Source organism: Phodopus roborovskii, unplaced genomic scaffold (assembly GCF_943737965.1).
Source record: "Phodopus roborovskii unplaced genomic scaffold, PHOROB, whole genome shotgun sequence".
In the NCBI taxonomy this organism is placed as follows: domain Eukaryota; kingdom Metazoa; phylum Chordata; class Mammalia; order Rodentia; family Cricetidae; genus Phodopus; species Phodopus roborovskii.
Window position 1 is genome coordinate 15,035,019 of NW_026126461.1, and position 20,464 is coordinate 15,055,482.

Below are 20,464 nucleotides of genomic sequence, written 5' to 3' on the forward strand. Positions count from 1 at the left end.
GCGGTGAAAACGAGGTGATCAAGGCAATTCACAACAGAATCGTCTAACTGGGGCTTGCTTACATTTCCAGGTTAGACCATGACCATCGTAGCAGGGAGGGAGCATGGAGGCAGGATGGTAAGCAGGACACTGAAGAGCTGTCTGCAGGCAGACAGAGCAAGACTGGGCCTGGCGTGGACTTTTGAAACCTCAGAGCCCACCCCCCCCACCCTAACCTCCACCCCTCCCCCCACCCCCGTGACACACCTCTCCCAACAAGGCCACACCTCCTCATCCTTCGCAAACAGCCCCACTAACTGGGACACCACACAGACTGAGTGGATGAGGAAACAAAGTCTGCTGTCCACAAGCAATATATGCCTGGGTCAGAGAAGAGATCAAGAAAGAAACAAAAACGTTCCTGGAATGAAATGAATGGAAACGAAGACACCACACAATAAAACCTCTGGGACATGTGAAAACAGCCCATTGCCAGGCTTGGGCTTGGGGGTGGTGAGCAATGGAGAAAAGGGTGGCAGGGTATGGGGGTCTGATGGGGTAAATGGGGTGGCAGGGCGGGGGTCTGACGAGGGAGGGAGAAGGGGCTAAAGTAACAGTAAATATGGCTGAAAAAAGTTATAAGGAATCGTATTTTTAACTACCTAAAAATATCTATAAGACACTTAAGTCGGTGTATAAATATACATAATAGTATAAATGAAAATTTCCCATCTGAGCTGACAAGGCTCCCTCCAAGAGCAAGGACCATCTACCAAATCCAGGCATGAGACACCCTCTTTTGAGTTGCTGGTCAGGGTTGTATGAGACTCCCAACACACTACAGGCTATTGTTCTTGCCTTCTGTGCCCCCCACCCCCCCCCACCGAGGTGAGAATGAAGTCCCTCTTGTGAAGACACCTTGCACTCCAGAAACAGGGCTCAGAGGCTCCTGAGCTGAAAAGTGTCCCCTCCCTGGGGTCTAGCTTCCATGGTATCAAAAGGTGCCATGCAACCTTCCAAAGCAACCAAGAGGCCCACCTAAGATGCCTAGGGACCACATCAACAGCCAGCAAGGCACCACAACTCTATGGGTGCGGCCGTGGGTCTGATCGGGTTTAAGACCCACTCAAGAGGCAGAGCAAGTCTTTTTCAGGAAACCCAGCCAACTACCCATGTCTAGACAAGTAACAGACCTTGGAGGAGAATCTGCTATTGAGTGTGGTGATGTTTTGTTTATGATCTTGCCTGAAGATCAGGGTGCAGAGCTATTAGCCACACACCTAAATAAGAGCTAAGCCGCTGGTTAACCAGACACACACTAAGCCACTAGTTGGCAATAGAGGCCAGGCAGTGGTGGCCACACCTTCACCCAGCACTCAGGACACACAGAGGCAGATGGATCTCTGTGAGTTCAAGGTCACCCTCGGCTACATGAGAGTGAATCAGTCTAAAAGAGAAACAGCTCACACCTTTGATCCCAGAACTAGAGGGAATTTAAGACAGGAGCTCAGTGCAGTGTGAGGTTTGGTGGAGAGCATTGCAATCTGCAGTCACTCTGGTACAGAAGAACTCTCCAGTGGCTTGTCTGCTTTGCTTTTCTGATCTTCAGCTTGAACCCAATATCTGTCTCTGGATTTTTATTATTGGTGCTACAACCGAGGGCCGGGCTGATCCCAGGCTTCCCCGAGACCCTGATGTTGGAGAAGGAACCCTGAAGAATACACTTGGCAGAGATGGTAATGGCCTGGGGCCAGAGCCTTGAGGGAGCTTCGGCTTCAGATCCTGAGAACCCACCTCTTCCCACAGCACGGGGCTGTGGTTATCAGTCCCAAGGCTCCGTGTGCCCGGACTGTGATGCTCTTGAGATAGATACTCTGTGGTCCCTTGTGCAACACTGTCTGATTAGCTTCCCGCTGACTCCATCCCATTGTGTGACAGCTTCTGCTGACTCTGCCCCATGTCTAACCCCTGAAAACAGTATGTAAGGTGCTGTACTTCTTAGTAAGCCTGCTTGGCATAAGACACAGCTTATGCAAGACATCCTGTTGCCAAACTTTTCTATATTCTTTATTTTCCCATCCCCAGGTCCCACGTAGGACCCTGCCACTGAAGAATAACCTACTGGCCCAGGTCAGTCTACAACTACCGCTGTAATAAACCAACATAAACCCTAACTACAATCTTAATATTTGTTCGTATAGCCACAGGTAAGTGCAGTCCTCACCCCCATCAAGGAAACTTCTCTTTATAACAGATGGAAATCACTACAGAAGACCACAACCAACCAAAACACAGACACTAGCTCCGTTTCGTCCCCAGAAGTCCCAGAAGCAGTGTGTACTTACCCGCTCCTGGCCAGCAGTGTCCCAGATGAGGAATTTGTGAAGTTCGTTCCCACAAGGCACAGTTTTGGTCATAAAAGACGCCCTGAAAAGAGAGTCTGCGTTATCGAAGCTCCACAGAAACACGGGAACCCAAGTCAGTGTCCCCTAGGATAGCCATAGCTTAAAAGGAAATATCAAAAAAAAAAAAAAAAAAAAAAAAAAAAAGAAAAGAAAAATAACATATTCCCTGTGATGACATGAATTCAATACTAGAAGCAAGTAGAGAAAAATATAGCCAAACCTCAAGCTGTCTGCATAAATGTAGAGATTGTCTTAGTTAAGATTTCCATTGCTTCAATAAAAAACATGACCAAAGTAACTTGGGAAAAAAGGGGTTAATTCGGCTTAAACTTCCACATCTGTTCATCACTGATGAACTCAAACAGGATAGGAACCTGGAGGCAGGAGCTGATGCAGAGGCCATGGAGGGAGCTGCTTACTGGTTTGCTCCTCATGGCTTACTCAACCTTCTTTCTTATAGAAGCCAGGACCACAGGCTCAGGGATTTCACCACTGACAATGGGTTAGGCCCTCCTACATCAGTCACTAACTTTAAAAAATACCCTACAGGCTTGCCTACAGCCCAGTGTTATGGAGGCATCTTCTTAATGGAGAGTCCCTCCTCTCAGATGGCTTCAGCCTGTGTCCGTTGATGTAAAACTGAACAACATGGGGATAAATAACAAAAACATATGCATGCTTCTACTAAAAAGGAAATACCTTAAGGTTATCAGTAAACCATAAAACACTCGATTTTCTTCTTACCTCTTTTCTCTGAACAAGCATTTTCTGTTACAGGATTTCCCACCCTTGCCCCAAATGAACACTTAGAGACTTATATTAATTGTAATATTGTTGGCCGGTGGCTTGGGCTTCTTATTGGCTAGCTCTTTCTTAATTATTAACCTATAACTACTAATCTATGTATTTCTACATGGTCTTCTCTTACAAGAGAATGCCTGACTCACATCCTCTTTTCCCGGGCTCACAGGTCGACTCCTCTCTGCCTACACTTCCCAGAATTCTCCTCGCCTGGCAGCCCCGCCTATCCTTCCTGCCTGGCCACTCGCCAAACAGAGCTTTATTCATTAACCAATAATACAAACATACGTACAGAAAGACATACCCATCAATCTTCCTTGTGCTCATGAGAGGTGTAAAAATCAAATACACAGAATATGTAATGCCCTCTCTTCTGTGCACTAACTCTTTCTACTCATTAAAAAGCTGTAAGCAGTGTCAGCATCCTGACAAGCTATGAGAAGCTCCTGTGTGGACTCTGCCGAAGAGGCTGTGGTGTTTGGAATGTAGTTGGCACTGTTAGGAGGTGTGGCCTTGCTAGAGTAGGGGTGGCCTTGTTGGAGGAAGTGTGTCACTGTGGGGGGCGGTTTTGAGGTCTCCTTTGCTCACACACACAAAAGGAAATTCAAGAAATGAAAACTAAGAAGGAAATAAAAACTTACAAGATTCGCAGCACGGGCCAGGAAGTTGTGTGTCACCAAGTCCGAACACCTGAGTTTGAGCCCCAGGATCTACAGGATGGGAGGGGAGACTCAACTCCCCCAGCTCTTCCTCTCACCGCCACACGTGCACGCAAACGCCACCCCTCCCCAGTAAATACCCGTCTATGAAATAATAAAACAAGATGCACGCGGAAAATCGACGCCTACTCACCGAGCTGCTGCATGTGTGATCATATGTGTGCAGGCTGTACAGGGAGCTCAGGGATACAGCTTCCATGCCTGGACCGAGCCCATGGCATAGCCACATCCCGCAATCTGCCAATCTGCGTGACTACCGGTATGAGTCGCTGAGATAACGTGGGGTAATGTTTCTGAAGCCACGCCCCCAGCTCTACCTGGCTCAGTCTGAGTCAGGACTGTAACTCTGTGACCACCCATGTGCTCCGACCCGTGGAAACCATCACACTTAACCCCTGGGTCAGGGACATGAACTGAATCAGTCAGGGCATCAGGTAGGTTACATAAGACAGTGAGCAAGTCAACAGTACTGACAAAAACAACAGTAATAGTAAGTCATAGGGAATCCGCAAGCTTGAGAATCTATCACCCTATAGCACGCCCTGGCTCTGGCTGGGGCAGGCGGCCACACCCCACGGCTCCACATCCATGGATCTCTCAAGAGAAGCCAGAAGCACCAAGTCTCTCACTTCTTCAATGTTGGGTGTGGTGGAGAGACACCTAAGAGAGTGATGGAACACATCTGGCATGTGGGTGTGGCCATGGGTGTGGCCATGAGGGCATTCCCAGAAACTGCTAGGTCATGATGACTCTGACTGGGTGATCCTTTGAAGGGTTAATAACGTGATAGCATGAATAGAAAGTAGGAAGTGAGGTCTGGGTGGAGGGAGGGGGTCACAGAGGCCATGCCCTTAGACGCTACTAGCCACTGCCATGGTGTTTTCTGTCCAAGCCCACGCACGAAGCCAAGCAGCCATGGACTGAACCCTGGCAACCGTAAGCCAAAAAAACCTCTCCTCCTTGTCAGCTATTTGTTTACTGTAGAAAGAAAATAACTGATGCGTGGGCTTAAGTTTTTGAAAGTGCCATAAAAATCTTAAAAAAAAAAAAGAGTCCTCAGGCCAGAATTCTGGCTCACTGAGTTAACACGCTTTGGTATGGGTAATCTATCAAGCCTTTCGAAATTAAGAATTCCATTTTCATTACCCTCCACTAAGTCTATGGTTTACTTAGGAAGTATTCCTGGTAGCCTCGTTTTTTTGGTTTTTTATTTTGTTTTTTCTTTTGGTTTTTTTTTTTGTTTGTTTGTTTGTTTTTTTTTGTTTTGTTTTGTTTTTTCTGGAACAAGAGCTTAGAAACAGCTTCTCAAAGTTCCAAAAGAGAAAATGTGAGGCAAGTTAACTATGTCAGGAAAAGCCTTACATATTCTTGAGCACACACCAGAAGACACTGAGGAGCAACGTAGGCAGAAAGTAGAGCAGCTCCCATAAGGCATCACAACCATCAGAAACTGTGTCATCACAGTAAACTTAAGCTACAGGGAGGGGGCATTAGATTATTCCAATCTACAGTGGTCAACTTTTGCGGGGATTAAAACCAGGCCACCCACCAGGAAGGAGCTGATAATGCACACCATCTCCCATCCGGAGATAAAGGCAACCTGCTTTCCAGGTCCATGGTCTTGATAGGCAAGAAAACAGTCCTGTCCTTCAAGAGGAAGAAAGTTGGCAAGGGGGAAAAAAAAAATTGGCAAGAGTAGCCCTAAATTTCCAGAGTTGGAAATGTTTGCCCTAAAGAGAAGTGATGATGTCAAAAGAGAGACACACTGTCACTCACCCGATGGTGGGGCTGATGTTGTGGTCAAAGTGGTCCTGAACAAACCGGCACACGATGCTTGATTTCCCGACCCCCGTGTCCTAGAAGAGAATGAAAGCATGTCCATGAGAACCCACATCTCTGACCAGAAAGGGACACGCTCGTGACTCGTGACAAGAGGGCACAGCGGCAGAGCTGGATGCAGAAGCAGAAAAGGACGTCCACCATTTCCTACTAGAACATTCTATAATGTAAATGCACTTCTTTCATAAGAAGAAACAAGCGTGGCAAAAAAGCAAGTTTAAAAACACATCTCACATACATGCGGCAGTTAGCATGTTCATAATGCATATGATTCCAGAGTCCGAGAACAGAGGAAGGGTCTAGATAAGATGTGTGGCATCCTGCCGTGTTGTTAGAAAGAGACCTGGGTTGTTGTTTGTTTTGTTTTGTTTTGAAAGTCATATTGTCAGGTTAATCAGTCTCTCTAGGTCCCTGGAAGACCTCTGAATTCCAATCCCCCCATTTCCAGCATCGCCTCAGAACGTGATGACTGGACACAGCCTCCGGATCTGTTGACGTCAGTAAAGATCTCATGTTAGATCGTTCTTGACTAAACAGTTCTTTAAGGCTGGCCAAGACAGGGATCCCTTACACAAGGGAAATCAAACGCAGACAAGTGTGTTCACTTCCCTCCTAAACCCTTGCAAAGTGGTTTAGGGAACAACAGACGCAAATTCACAAAGGCAAAGCCCAGACAGATGACACCGGCAGCGTCTGGAGAGACAGCTCAGGCCTGAGAAGCCCAGCAGGCAGCAGCAAGTCTGCTCCTGCTCAGGAAGCAGCAGGCGGTGGAGGGTGGAGAAACAGGTGTCTGTCACAGAGAGGCCCTCAGGAAGCCAGGACTTAAGACATCAGGCAGACGGAGCAAGAGGCTACAGAAGCTTAGGCAAAGCCCTCTTTGGGTAGAGGGGGACACCCCACAAATACAGACTCCAGGGTCTCCCAATTAAAGGGCATTGTGTGCTCCAGCCAACAACCCCAGAGTTTTCAACACGCTATGGACTGAAGCTACGAGACAAAATAAACCTTCCCTGCTTTGAACTGCTTGGCATGGGCATCTTTGGTTTGTTTGTTTTTGTTTTGTTCTTGAGACAGGGTTTCTCTGTGGCTTTGGAGGCTGTCCTGGAACTCGCTCTGCAGACCAGGCTGGCCTCGAACTCACAGAGATCCGCTTGCCTCTGCCTCCCGAGTGCTGGGATTAAAGGTGTGCGCCACCACCACCCGACAGGCATTTTTCCATAGGAACGAAAAGCTGACTAACCCAGATACCTTAGAGATGTATGAATAGTACATGTGACCCTCGTGTTAGAAATGTGACCCTGTTTGTTCATTCCCTTGTTTATTTATTCATTTACTATGAGCATCACAGCTGAGAAGATGCAGCATCTGTCGTGGCTTGGTGTGTGGTGGGGCGGAGTCACCCTGAGAGTCACGACAGAGAGTATAAGAAAGGAAGACCGTGGGCCAGGAGAGCTGTGGGCATTCCCAAGAGGCAGTTTTAGGATAGAGTGGGGTGGGCCTGGGCATGACCCGAATCACGAGGGAGGGGAGGGTGGAACAAGCCAGAGCAAGGGAAAATATTAATTAATTTTTAAAAATGTAAGATTCTAATCAATGCCTGCTGCCTTGGCCTGGCCCAGGCCCCCTCGCCACCCTCCGAGCCACAGCTCATGTACCCTCGTCAGCTGTTTTAAGCCCTTCCTACAGAAGAATTTCTTCATCCATGCCACCCCAGAGAAACAGAAACCACACAGCTACAGTGCCCTGCCCTGCCCTGCCCTGCCCTGCCCTGCCCTGCCCTGCCCAGGAAGGCAGAGCACCCCATGCTGCAAGCATCCCTCCCGGAAACAACTGTCCCCTGGGAGCTGCGACAAGGGCAGGGTGAGGTCCCCAGGTCCGTTTCTTCTCTCTCTCTTTGTACGGCAGGGTTCACGGTTTAAGCACTCTTTCTCAGGGATCTCCCATTCATGTATTCATTCTTCACTCATCCAATAAGCACTTCCAAAGTCCTGCCTTCTCTGTCCGGATAGTAGGCTCGACCCCACTGGTAGTCAGTACCTCCCTGGTTTGCACACTGCTTTGGTGTAGATGGCAGGCTACCCTTCCTAGCCTGTGGGGGTCCCGGGGAAGTTGTGGGTGTACAGCAGAGAGTGTCTGCTTACTCTGAGGTGCTTGCCAGTGTCCAACCCCAGCACCTAGGGCTCTGGAGCAGACTCTCCACATGGCCCTCCCCACCCTCGTGATTCGGGTCACGCCCAGGCCCACCCCACTCTATCCTAAAACTGCCTCTTGGGAATGCCCACAGCTCTCCTGGCCCACGGTCTTCCTTTCTTATACTCTCTGTCGTGACTCTCAGGGTGACTCCGCCCCACCATGCACCAGCCAGGACAGATGCTGCATCTTCTCAGCTGTGATGCTCATCCGGAGAGCACACATTCAGTGCCCCCAGTCCCCAGCTCAGCCCAGGAGAGCCTGCCTGAAGGCCAGCCCTCAAACTACCATCTTACAACCACTGAGCCACTGCTTGCCTTCTATAGACGGCCCAGGTGAAATGCCGGCTCTCCTGGCGCGCTCGAGTAGCAAGTCCACTCAAGTGTTTCCGGATACCTGTCACACGTACACTACTTGTCTCGTCTGACTTTCACGGTTTGACTTAATATCTACCGCTTATGTATTTCATAGGCAAAATACAACAAAATATATTCATTTTAATTTGGCTAGAAAATAGGATGTCTTGTAAAGAATAGGGCCAAAAATTTTCTCTGACTGCTGACAGGTGAAGGAGCTGCCCAGCTCTGGGACTTGTGGGCACTATCTTCTGGGAACTGTTGTTCTACGGATGACCACGAGGGGCAGACATGTTCACCTACTGGCTGGACCTCCTTTTCCTGCCAGAACCCGACTGGGATGGGCCCAGAGAAACAACTGGACCAGTGACTACATTCATGGAGGAAAAGACTATTGAGTCCTGGCTGCCACACATGGAAACAGAAATAGAAAGCAGGAGAAAACAGAGCCAACTGGTTTAGAAAGAAAAAAAATCCATTAAAAAGGACAGAGAAATCTCAGCACTCGAGAGGCAGAGGCAGGAGGATCAGCCTAGTCTACAGAGTGAGTTCCAGGACGGCCAGAGCTACAGAGAAACCCTGTCTCAAAAAAACAAAAAGACAGAGAGCAGAAAGCATAGGTCCTTGCTGCCCACCGTACTTAGTGATGATGCTAATGGAAGCTTGTCTACGTATAGTTTTTCCATTCTGTATTTTGAGACTATCACAGACCATCTTGTCTAATCCTCTGATTTTGCAAAAGCGGAAGCTTGTGTGACTTCCTTAAGGTCACACAGCCAGCCACTTGGGAAAGTCAGAAGCAGATGTTCCGCGTCCCTGTCAGACCTTCCTTAAGGCTAAAGTAATCTCCCAGCCAAGCACATGCCTTTAATCCCAGCACTCGGAAGGCAGAGGCAGTGGATCTCTGTGAGTTTGAGGCCAGCCCTGTCTACAGAGTGAGTTCCAGGACAGCCAGAGCTGGGATTAAATGCTTGTGCCACCAACACCTGGCTGACAAAATCTTCTAACAGGAGCCATTTTATAATAAAATACTGAGTATCTCCTGTAGAGTAGGAAACAGAAAGGCTATGTGGTTGTACTTTCACATGGAGGTGAAATTTAAGTCAAATCATCATGAGTTGGGAGCCATCAGAAGTGAGTTGGGACACCATGGCCCCTCTGGGAGAACCTGGGAATTCAAGCAGCCCTCTGGTCTCAAAACCATACAGCGAGGAATCTCGCATTAATTATTCTATTGCCATTCACTGAAGCAATATTTGGACTCTAAGCCTTGTTACTTGTAGGAAGTCTTAGTCACAGGGGACCCAAGCACCCAGCCCACAGATGGCATTTCCTTAGAGCCCCCCTCCCCCCAGCAGCCCTTGGTGAAGGGGAGAAAGATGGTATTGTCCACAATCCTCACATCCGGAAACTGCTCGGAGTCTTAACATGCACTTGGAGTAATTCTCTCATTAGAAAACAAGTCAAGATTCAGACTTGGCATCATTTCTGCCAGTGCCGGGTCACCACTGAGGCCCCTCCCTCCAGAGGGCAGGTGGCACAAATCCATCGGTCCATCTACGCAGGGATACCCTATGCAGGCCAGCAGTGTGAGGGTGGGGGCGGAAAAGTTAAGTCCTGGTTCCCGCAGTGAGGACACGACACAGCAGACTTCAATGTGACAGAGGAGCCATGGCAGGGATTGGGAGCTGGTCAGCCGGAGTGGCCCTGGCTGGTTTCCCGCATTGCCGCTGGACTACAGCGCTCTGCAGGGGACCTGAATCCACTAGCAACATTAGCCCATGGGAAAACTCTCATTCCAAAGGCAACTTCTACCAAACTAAACCTAGACTTCCAAGTCTTTAGAAGGAGCTGAGATTCCCAGGACTGGGAGGAAACAGAGGCCCAGTCAGTTTGGACTCCAGGATCATAATGCCAATATTACATAGGAGCAGGGGTGGGTAAAATTATTAGACTGGCAAGAGGAAAGCGAGTATTTGCTGACAACATATAAAGCCCCAGGCACCAAGCTAAACATTTTATATGAAATTTATATGAAAAAGGATCGGCCAGCATCTCTTCAGCGGTGTGTGTGTGTGTGTGTGTGTGTGTGTGTATGTGTGTGTGTGTGTGTGTGTGAGCCCCTGTGTGCATGTGTATGCATGCAGGTGTGCACCTGTATACATGTATTATGTGCATGTGTGATGTTTGAGATGGAATTCAGGACCCCAAGCACTAACCATTGAGATATACCCTTGGACCCTAAATATTACTTCTACCTTATAAAATACTTTATATTCTGGGACTCAAGATATTTCAATTAAGAGAAAAGAAAAGATCCGTTGCGCATACCTTGTTCTCTTCGTTACCCTTCCCTTTTCTGAACTCCATTCTGGAGACTTCCCTTTGACTTCCCTTCCAATCCTCCCTACAGATACACCTAACAGGATGAGGGGCCCACGCGCAATGTCCAAATATCAATTATAGTTTTTTCAGTTGTATATTTTAACCCACTTTTATAGACTGGGGGGGGGGGGACTTGATCTGCTTTTATCTTTGAGACGGGGGTCTCACTATGTGTAGCCCAGGCTGGCCTCTAACTCATGACTCCTCTGCCCAGCCTCGTAAGTACAGGGACTTCGTTTGCAGGCCCCATGCCCGGGACCCCACTCCCTCCTCACCCTCACTCCTCAGATAACTGAAGGAAAGAACAAGGACAATTCTGAGTGAGGAAGGAGAGGACGTTTGATTGCTTCACTTCTTGTTTTTCTTAGAATAGCCCTCGCTGCATCCGGTCACTTTCAGAGAGCAGTTTGCTGCAACGTGCAAGCTCTGCGAAGCTAAACAGAAACTTCGGTTAATCTAGTGAGTCTTTGAAAGTATTCCGTGTTAAAACAAAGGAGTAAGACAACACAGATTTCCCTTTGGGGGCGGTGTGCCAAAGGAACCAACCTCTGTGAGTTTTCCTTTCTTCAGAAGCTCTTGATTGAGGAAGACAAGTCACCCAGCAAACGAGGAAGAAAAGCCTCAAGCCCCGGTCCTCAGAGGACACCCTGATCATAGAGAATGCCTGCTTTACCAGGCATCAAGGCTTCGATGTTACATGGTTTGGTGGTGGTTTTTGTTGTTGCTGTTTTTCAATACAGCCTTTATTCCTCCTGAATTGCAGTGATAGTGAAAGTGAGCACAATTGTGGTGGCAGCTGCAAAATGGCTCCCAGGGGTCCCCAAGTGCTGGGACTCACAGTGTACACTTTGACTGATGACTTGTTCCTTGGGGCACACCAACGTTGTCCCTTGTCCCTTCTGAGGAGCGTGGCTGCCCTCTCCCCACGCTCCCCTTTGCCCTCACCAGGCCTTGCTCATCGAAATGAAGCAAGCTGTCACACAAGGACCAAGACGAGATGGGAAACTGAGAGACCCCAGAGCAGGCCGGCCACACGCCACAGGGGACTACATTCTGTCAGCCACCTCAGATGGAATGCGGAAGCAGACACTCTCTAGGCCCACCGTGGCGTGGCTGCGGTCCCTGCTGACGCCAGATTGCGACTTTGTAAGAGACCCTGACCAGGAGGGTTCTCACGGTTCACACGGAAACTGTGAGGAAACAAGAACGTGTCGTTTTGTTACGTGGAGGGGGGACTGGTTCGGCAGCGGCGTGTGACTACTGCAGCTGTTAATAGAGAGCATCTATGAAGCACCAACTCCACCCATAGGCGGCATGTTTACTCACGCAACAGCCTCAGGGAAGGACGGCAACCCGGCTGGGGACTGAAGACACCCTGCCCTTTGGACAGGTGTTAAATGTGGAATGTTCCACAGAGGTCTGCTCTTTGGACTACAAGGAAGGAAAACTGTGATATTGCATATCTGACAAAATTGGTACCATTCGACACCAGTGGATAACCTAAAGTCAACAAATGAAGTCAGCACGCACGACAAGCCACCCCACGCACAGTAATTCAAAGAGCAAGTCTTGAGAGGAGATCCCAGAGCGGTAGATTGAAAGCAGAGAAACTGGAGAGGAGCTCCCAGAGCAATAGATTGAAAGGGCTGCTTTGAGTTGGCATTGGCACGGTTCCCTGAGAGCCGCTGTGCTGTTGGATTAAGTGCCTTTTCATTTCAGCAGAAAACTTTCCTTCGTTTGCTACTATTTCCATACACCGTGACTCAGCAAGGCATCCAACACAAGCCACCCGGCCTGTCCTCCCTGCACAGGGGCATCCTCCATCCAGCAGAAGGGCAGTGAGCAGGACCGCCCGTGGGGATGGTGCTCCCAGCGGGGCTGAGGAGATAGGTGGTGCTCCTTCATCTGGGATCTTCAGGTCATCCTATTAACACCTCATAAAAGATGCTTTTACACTGGATCCCAAAGGGCTTTGGGGGAAATGCTGAACAGCAGAGTCTCAGACAAGCAATGTGTGAGGACGCGGAGTCAGGACCCAGCCTCTGCTGGAGTCTCTCCCGGGCACGGACAGGCATCCTGCTGTGGGAGCTGGCAGGTTGGCGGACACCCTGACATCTCAAGTGCCACATCTTGCTCCCCACTTGCTCTCCACAAGAATCAGAGAGGCTGGCCAAAGACCCTTGCTGTGAACATCCCCCACCCCAAATATATAAAGAGAGACTCCGTCCCCTGACACACGGGCTCTGTGTCTCTGCAGAGATGCCTGCCACCGTACTGTCTGCCTCTGGTGCTGGGATCTAAACTGTCCTTGGAGCCCGTGCCATGCTGCTGCCTCTCTCTCTCTCTCTCTCTCTCTCTCTCTCTCTCTCTCTCTCTCTCTCTCTCTCTGTGTGTGTGTGTGTGTGTGTGTGTGTGTGTCTGTCTGTCTGCCTGTCTGTCTATGGCATTAACAATTCTTCCGATAAACTTCTCTGTCCATGGAAATATGTCTCAGTGTCCTCTTGAACCACCCACCCGCTCTGTCCAAAGCCTAATACAGTGACCTGCAAATGTCTGGTTCTTCCTGGGGCTGTGCCCACAGCCACTACCCTGGCTCTCAACACGCCACCTGCACTGCATTTCCCTTGTTGTTGCAGGTCTTGTTGACCAAATTTGTCACCCAAGGGAGGAAGGGTTTCATTGGCTTACAGTTTAAAGGTCCACTCTGTCGTGGTCAGGAAGGGCCAGCAGCAGGGGCAGTCGCGGTCCTGAGCGCAGGAACACAATGAATGCTTCTGGTTCTACTCATCAGGGAACCAGAGAGTCGATCGAAGTGAGCGTGGGCTGTAAAACCTCAAGGCCCACTGCCCAAGTAGGTGCCACCTCCTAATGGCTCACAGTTTCCCCGAACAGTGTACCAGCTGGAAACTAAACATTCAAACACATGATCCCGTGGAAGACATTTCACACCCAAAGCGTAATGCTTTCCCTCTTTCCCTTCTGAAGTAGACAGCCTATTAACCCACTCATGGTTAAACCGGAGTCACAGCACCCCAAGATCCTGTGTGGCGCTTCGCCTGTTAGAAAAAAACTGATGGCAAAATTCAACTCTGTTCACATCCAGGGCACAGCTACATATGGAGAGCGCTGGAGTCCGCTCCCTCCCTTTCCTATCTCCATCCCAAGCAAACACGTGTCTCCTTGGTCATCCCTGGGATGTTAGAAATGGACTTTGGGGTGTCTAACGTCCACCACACCCACACACGTAAAAGCTTGTCATCTGACTGTTAATGTAATCTATGCCCCGAAAATCACTTCCCCTACTTAGAGAAAAGCTCACATGTGAAGCCTGGCAAAGTTCGCTACAGTCTGGTGTGGAGGCTTTGCCAGCTTCAGTCACCGTCTTCTGCCAAAAGCATCAGACGCGATCATGTGACGCCGCCTCGTGCCGGGGTGGGTGTTTGTCTAGCACTGGGAGCCAAGGTCATGGTTTGGGGGCATTGCTTCAGTGAACTTAATGGAAGCTGCAGAGCTTAAGTTACACAAAGTTATACGCGCCGTTCATCTACCAGAAAATATGCCTGTCTACACTCCAGCTTTATAGGAGCATGATCGGTGTGATGGGGGAGAATGGAAGATAATTGGATGGGCTAAGAAAGTGACCTGCTGTAGGAGCCACAGCAGCCACATTCCGGTTTCCAAGTGGAGGATGTTTCCGTTTGCTCCCAGTTCTCTCCCAAACAGTCAGGAAGACTGTGGTTAATTGAGGCAACCTAGCCAGTTTACAGATGATGATTTGGTCAGACATACCAGAGGAAGTCTGTTTCTTCAGTTAGTGGCTTGGCCAACTCCAGGGGCCAAGAAAGCTGTGAGGCCTTCCCTGAACTCTGCACACATCTCTTCTCTGCCCACTCCGATTGCCTCGCCTGAACAGCAGATTTGGGAAGTTGGCCTCCTTACCCATGAATCAGGCTTCTCACCCAAACTAGCACAAACTCTGCGCCAGTCTGTCATCCGCAAACACATGCAGAGGGACCTGTGCCCAGTGCCCTCCCTCTATGCATGCAACTGACAGTCTCTCTCCAGAACATGGATCATTACCCCAGGAGGAGTTCCCAGAGTCGCAGCAAATCCAAGCGTCCAGGGTCCTTCTCCATGAACACACATTCCCATTAAGTGGCTCTAAATAGGAAACCATGTGGCCACGGACACCAGGGTCAGCCAGGGTGCACCCAGCTATTCTGCTGAGCACAGAAGAAAGTTCGGAGCTTGAGGTTTTAAACTGCATTTCTTCTTCATGCTAGATTCCAAGCAGGGAACTGATGTCCCCTCCTCACCCACAGTTGGAACACAGAGGCTCTATGCATCCGGGGCATTCTGTTTCAGTCCCTCACAAAACCAGAGCACCTTGGCCAGGAGATCTCTACCTCAAATACTCACATCTCCCCAAACTCCCCAAATAGATCGCCCCCAACCCGCTCAGGTGAGGCTTGCTTGTCAGCTGGCTACCGGAATTCTACCCTAGGGAGCTCGGTTTCCAGAGAGACACTAACACAGGGTGAAGAGAAGACAGAAGCTGAGCCTAGACCACACCTGCAATCCCCTCATACAGAGACACAAAGACACAGAGGCGTGTGTGTGTGTGTGTGTGTGTGTGTGTGTGTGTGTGTGTGTGTGTGTTCACGACAGGGATACTAGCCAGAGGGGATGGGATGGGGTCCTTTGGCCCAACCCCACAGCATCCTCCAGAAACAAACATGTCTTGTCTCAGCATGGCACAGAGCAGTCAGCTATTCATGGTACAGAAACGAATACCAAATTACATTCACCCTATTTCAGCTTGATAGGTCCAGATCTGGAGCTGCTCTTGGGGAGGGTTTTGTTACCAAGTTTAACAGAAGAAGCAGAGAGGCATCTGCCATAGAATCTAGATCCAGGGTGTCCCAGAGATGCATCTTTCAGGAAAGAGCCTGATAATATTGGTATAGAAAACAAAAATAAATTTTAAACACATACACACACAGTTCAAAGGTGCAGGGTCTTGGAGCAGACACCCAAGATTTAGAGCTCATCCCTGTTCCTGGGCGCTCTGGTCTGTATAAACAGGGCGAGAGGAATCCTTGCCCCCTTGATTGTGTGGAGGTTAAACAAAATATGCTGGCAAAGGCTCATCAGCTGCTAGTCCTGAGGGGGTAGCCTCGGCCTCGGCCATTCAGAGGAGCAAAGCTAATCTCCAGGGGCTCAATGGTGGACAAGAGCTCCAGCATGTGTGAAGGGAAATCTGCCATGTGCAACGCTGTATGACAGGTTTATCTTAAAAATGGCGCTGCATACGATGACAAGCACACGAACATGAAACAGCTCCTCCACAGACCCCCACAGACCCCCCCCAGACCCCCACACAGACCCCCACAGACCCCCACAGACTCCCCACAGACCCCACAGACCCCCATAGACCTCCACACAGACCCCCACAGACCCCCACAGACCCCAGATCCCCCAGATCCCCCAGACCCCCCAGACCCCCCCAGACCCCCACACAGACCCCCACACAGACCCCCACAGACCCCCCCAGACCCCACAGACCCCCACAGACCCCCACACAGACCCCCACAGACCCCACAGACCCCCCCAGACCCCCACACAGACCCCCCCAGACCCCCACACAGACCCACACAGACCCCACAGACCCCCACAGACCCCCACACAGACCCCCACAGACCCCCACACAGACCCCCCCAGACCCCCACACAGACCCCCACAGACCCCAGATCCCACAGACCCCCACACAGACCCCCACAGACCCCAGATCCCACAGACCCCAGATCCCCCACACAGACCCCCCAGACCCCCACAGACCCCCACAGACCCCCACAGACCCCCACACAGACCCCCACAGACCCCAGATCCCCACACAGACACCCCCAGACCCCCACACAGGCCCACACAGACCCCAGATCCCACAGATCCCCACACAGACACCCCCAGACCCCCACACAGACCCCCACACAGACCCCCACAGACCCCAGATCCCCCAGATCCCCCAGACCCCCACACAGACCCACACAGACCCCAGATCCCCCAGACCCCCACACAGACCCCCACAGACCCCCACACAGACCCCAGATCCCCCAGACCCCCACACAGACCCCCACAGACCCCCACACAGACCCCCACACAGACCCCCACAGACCCCCACACAGACCCCCACAGACCCCAGATCCCCCAGACCCCCACACAGACCCCCACAGACCCCAGATCCCCCAGACCCCACACAGACCCCCACAGACCCCAGATCCCCCAGACCCCCACACAGACCCCCACAGACCCCAGATCCCCCAGACCCCCACACAGACCCCCACAGACCCCAGATCCCACAGACCCCCACACAGACCCCCACAGACCCCCACACAGACCCCCACACAGACCCCCACAGACCCCAGATCCCACAGACCCCCACACAGACCCCCACAGACCCCCACACAGACCCCCACAGACCCCAGATCCCACAGACCCCCACACAGACACCCCCCAGACCCCCACACAGACCCCAGATCCCACAGACCCCCACAGACCCCACAGACCCCCACAGACCCCCACAGACCCCCACAGACCCCCACAGACTCCCCACAGACCCCACAGACCCCCATAGACCTCCACACAGACCCCCACAGACCCCACACACCCCCACAGACCCCCACAGACCCCACAGACCCCCACACAGACCCCACAGACCCCCCCCAGACCCCACAGACCCCCACAGACCCCACAGACCCCCACAGACCCCCACAGACCCCACACAGACCCCCACAGACCCCCACACAGACCCCCACAGACCCCACACAGACACCCCACAGACCCCCACAGACCCCACACATTTGAGCTGAGCTGTTAACCGTTTCCCTCCATCCTGACTGCATTTTCCTATTGCTGCTATTACCCTGTTATGCACATAAGCTCTTTACTTGACTGTTGTTAGGCTTATGCATTTTTCTTTAGTGATTCATATTTTTATTGTGTTACCTAAGAATCCACTGCCAAATCCAAGGTCGGGAATATTCCACCCTATACTTTTCCATTACAAGTTTTATAGACCTTTGCTCTTATATTGAGCTATTTGATTCCTTTCGAGCTATTTTAACTTAAAAATGTTTCCATATACTACATTCTGATCATGCTCTTCCCCTCTACCAATTCCTTCAGTTACTACTTTTTAAAATTGTTTTATTATTGTGGTTTATAACGTGGGTGTGTGTGCACATGTGTGTGCCTGTACCCTCAGAGTCTAGAGCACTGTGTCAGACCCATCGGAGCTGGAGTTACAGGCAGGTAGTGAGTCCCAAACCCAGGTCCTCTGGAAGATCACCAGACACTCTCCACCACTGAGCCCATCTCTCCAGCACCTTGAGTTACTGTTTATATGCAGGATGAAGAAGGGTCTATGATGGTCATACTTGGCTGTCAACTGGACTATATCTAGAATTAACTGAAATCCAAGTGGCCTCCTACACCTGTGAGGGATTTTTCTTAATTAAAAGTGGGAAAACCCATCTTTAACCCAGCTCTTCTGAGGTGGGAAGATGGACCTGTTATCTGGCCACACTTCTGCTGGCAGCCTGTGTGAGGACAGGAAGGAGGAGGCTGGCTCTCTCTGCCTGCTTGCCCTTGTTCTGGATGGCAAGACTATTTACTCACTGCCATTAGAGCCTACTTCTTAGGGATTCCAGCCCATACAAGGCCAGCTGAGACATCCAGCTGGAAGACTGAACAGTACTGGATTACCAGACTTCCCATTGTAGACAGTCACTACTGGGCTAGCAGGACCTCAGCCTGTAAACCATCCTAATAAATCCCCTTTCTCTCTATATAGAGATTCATCCTACATTTCCTGTTCCTCTAAAGAAACCTGACTAATATAAGGCCCAATTAAAACTCATGATATTCATTTTCCCAGTATCGTTGTGACAGAGACTATTTTTGGTACTGGATGATTTGTGATACCCTTGCCAAAAGTCAGTCAACTACCGGAGGAGGGTTAATTTCTGAAATCTCAATTCTATTCCATTGGTCAGTGACTTATCTTTACGTTAACACCATTTTGTTGTGATTAGTGTAGGTTTGCAATAAGCTTTAAAATTAGGAAATGTAGCCAGGCATTGGTGGCACACGCCTTTAGTCCCAGCACTCAGGAGGCAGAGGCAGGTGGATCTGTGAGTTTGAGGCCAGCCTGGTCTACAGAGCTAGTTCCAGGACAGGCTCCAAAGCCACACAGGGAAACCCTGTCTTGAAAAACAAAATAAAAGAACAACAACAAAAAAAAAAACCCAAAAAGAAAGAAAAAAAGGGAAGTGTGAGACCTCAAACCCTCTTCTTCATTCTCTATGCCATCTGACTGTACCTCACCTCGTCTCTGAAAGTGTAAATTCTACTTCTGCAGAGAGGGGATGACTTTTCCACTTTGGTAGTAATAGTACTGCCTCTGTAGACTACTCTAGGTAGAATCATTGTCAAAACACATTAGCTCTTCTATTCCATGAACAAGGATATAGCTCCATTTACTTACAAGTGCTTTTTTGTTATTGTTGCTGTTGTTTGGTTTTTGAGACAGGGTTTCTCTGTGTAGTCCTGGCTGTCTAGGAACTCACTCTGTAGACCAGGCTGGCCTCGGACTCACAGAGATCCGCCTGCCCCTGCCTCCCGAGTGCTGGGTCTAAAGGTGCACACCACCATTGCCTAGCCTTAGTTAGATGTTCTTAGGTTTTGTTTGTTTTGTTTTGTTTGTTAGCTTCCAGTGTATCTTTAACTTCCTTGGCTAAATCCTACTTGGCCTTAGTGAAAATCTTTTTAATATCGGTAGGGTTCTGTTTGCTATTATTCTGCCAATGATTTTTGTATACACACACTATACAGCAAGGGATGCTTGTCTGTAGTCTCCTTGCATCTCTGTTTCAGGCTGGAGTGTCAGGGTAACACTGACCTCAATAAGGCAAGTTAGGATGTGTTTCTTCTTGCTCTGTTCTTCTGGAAGAATCTGAGAAGCCTGCTGATATCCTTCTTTAATCACTTGAACTTTCGAACAGACCATCTGCCCTGACCTGCTCTCTGGGAGGTTTCTCATCACCGATTTAATCTCTCTGCCAGTTATGGCTCTGATGCAATTTCTCTTCTTCCCCTCCCTCCCCCCGCCCTCTAGCTTTTCAAGACAGGGTTTATCTGTGTAGCCCTAGCTGTCCTGGAACTCCATCTGTAGATAGAATAGCCTTGATTTCAAAGATCCACCAGCCTCTCTGCCTGGGGTTAAAAACATGTGCCAACTCATTACTAGTGAAAAATTGGGATGTCACAATCCATTAAAACAGGTGGTCATGACAGGTATGGTGGTACATGCCATTAATCTCAGCACTTGAGAAGCAGAGGCAGGTGAATCTTTATAATTTGGAAGCCAGCCTGGTCTACAAAGGGTTGTTAACACAGAGAAACCCCATCTTCAAAAAGAATTTTTTTAAGTTTTTAATTATATATATATACATATATATATTTAAAAAAACAAAACAGGTGGTCAAAGCATAATTTATCAAGTAAAGAAATGATATAAAAGCCAGGAATTGGTGGCTCACACCTTTAATCCCAGCACTCGGGAGGCAAAGGCAGGTGGATCTCTGTGAGTTCGAGTCCAGCCTGTTCTACAGAGCGAGTTCCAGGACAGGCTCCAAAGCAATACAGAGAAACCCTGTCTCAAAACAAAACAAAACAAATGGATAGAAAATAAAATTACAAACACAAAACTGGCTTTTCCTAGATTTGAGAAGTT

The 20,464-nt window shown here is 49.7% G+C and overlaps 1 protein-coding gene across 1 annotated transcript in view; it reads right to left on the reverse strand.

Annotated features, from left to right (window-relative positions):
- Positions 1-20,464, reverse strand: part of Rab31 (RAB31, member RAS oncogene family) — a 94,626-nt gene that overhangs the window by 54,101 nt on the left and 20,061 nt on the right. Inside the window, exons 2-3 of the mRNA XM_051190886.1 lie at positions 5,681-5,760; positions 2,325-2,406 (exon numbers count right to left, since the gene is read on the reverse strand). Of these exons, the coding sequence (XP_051046843.1) occupies positions 2,325-2,406; positions 5,681-5,760 (162 nt within the window). The remainder of the gene's footprint in view (positions 1-2,324; positions 2,407-5,680; positions 5,761-20,464) is intronic.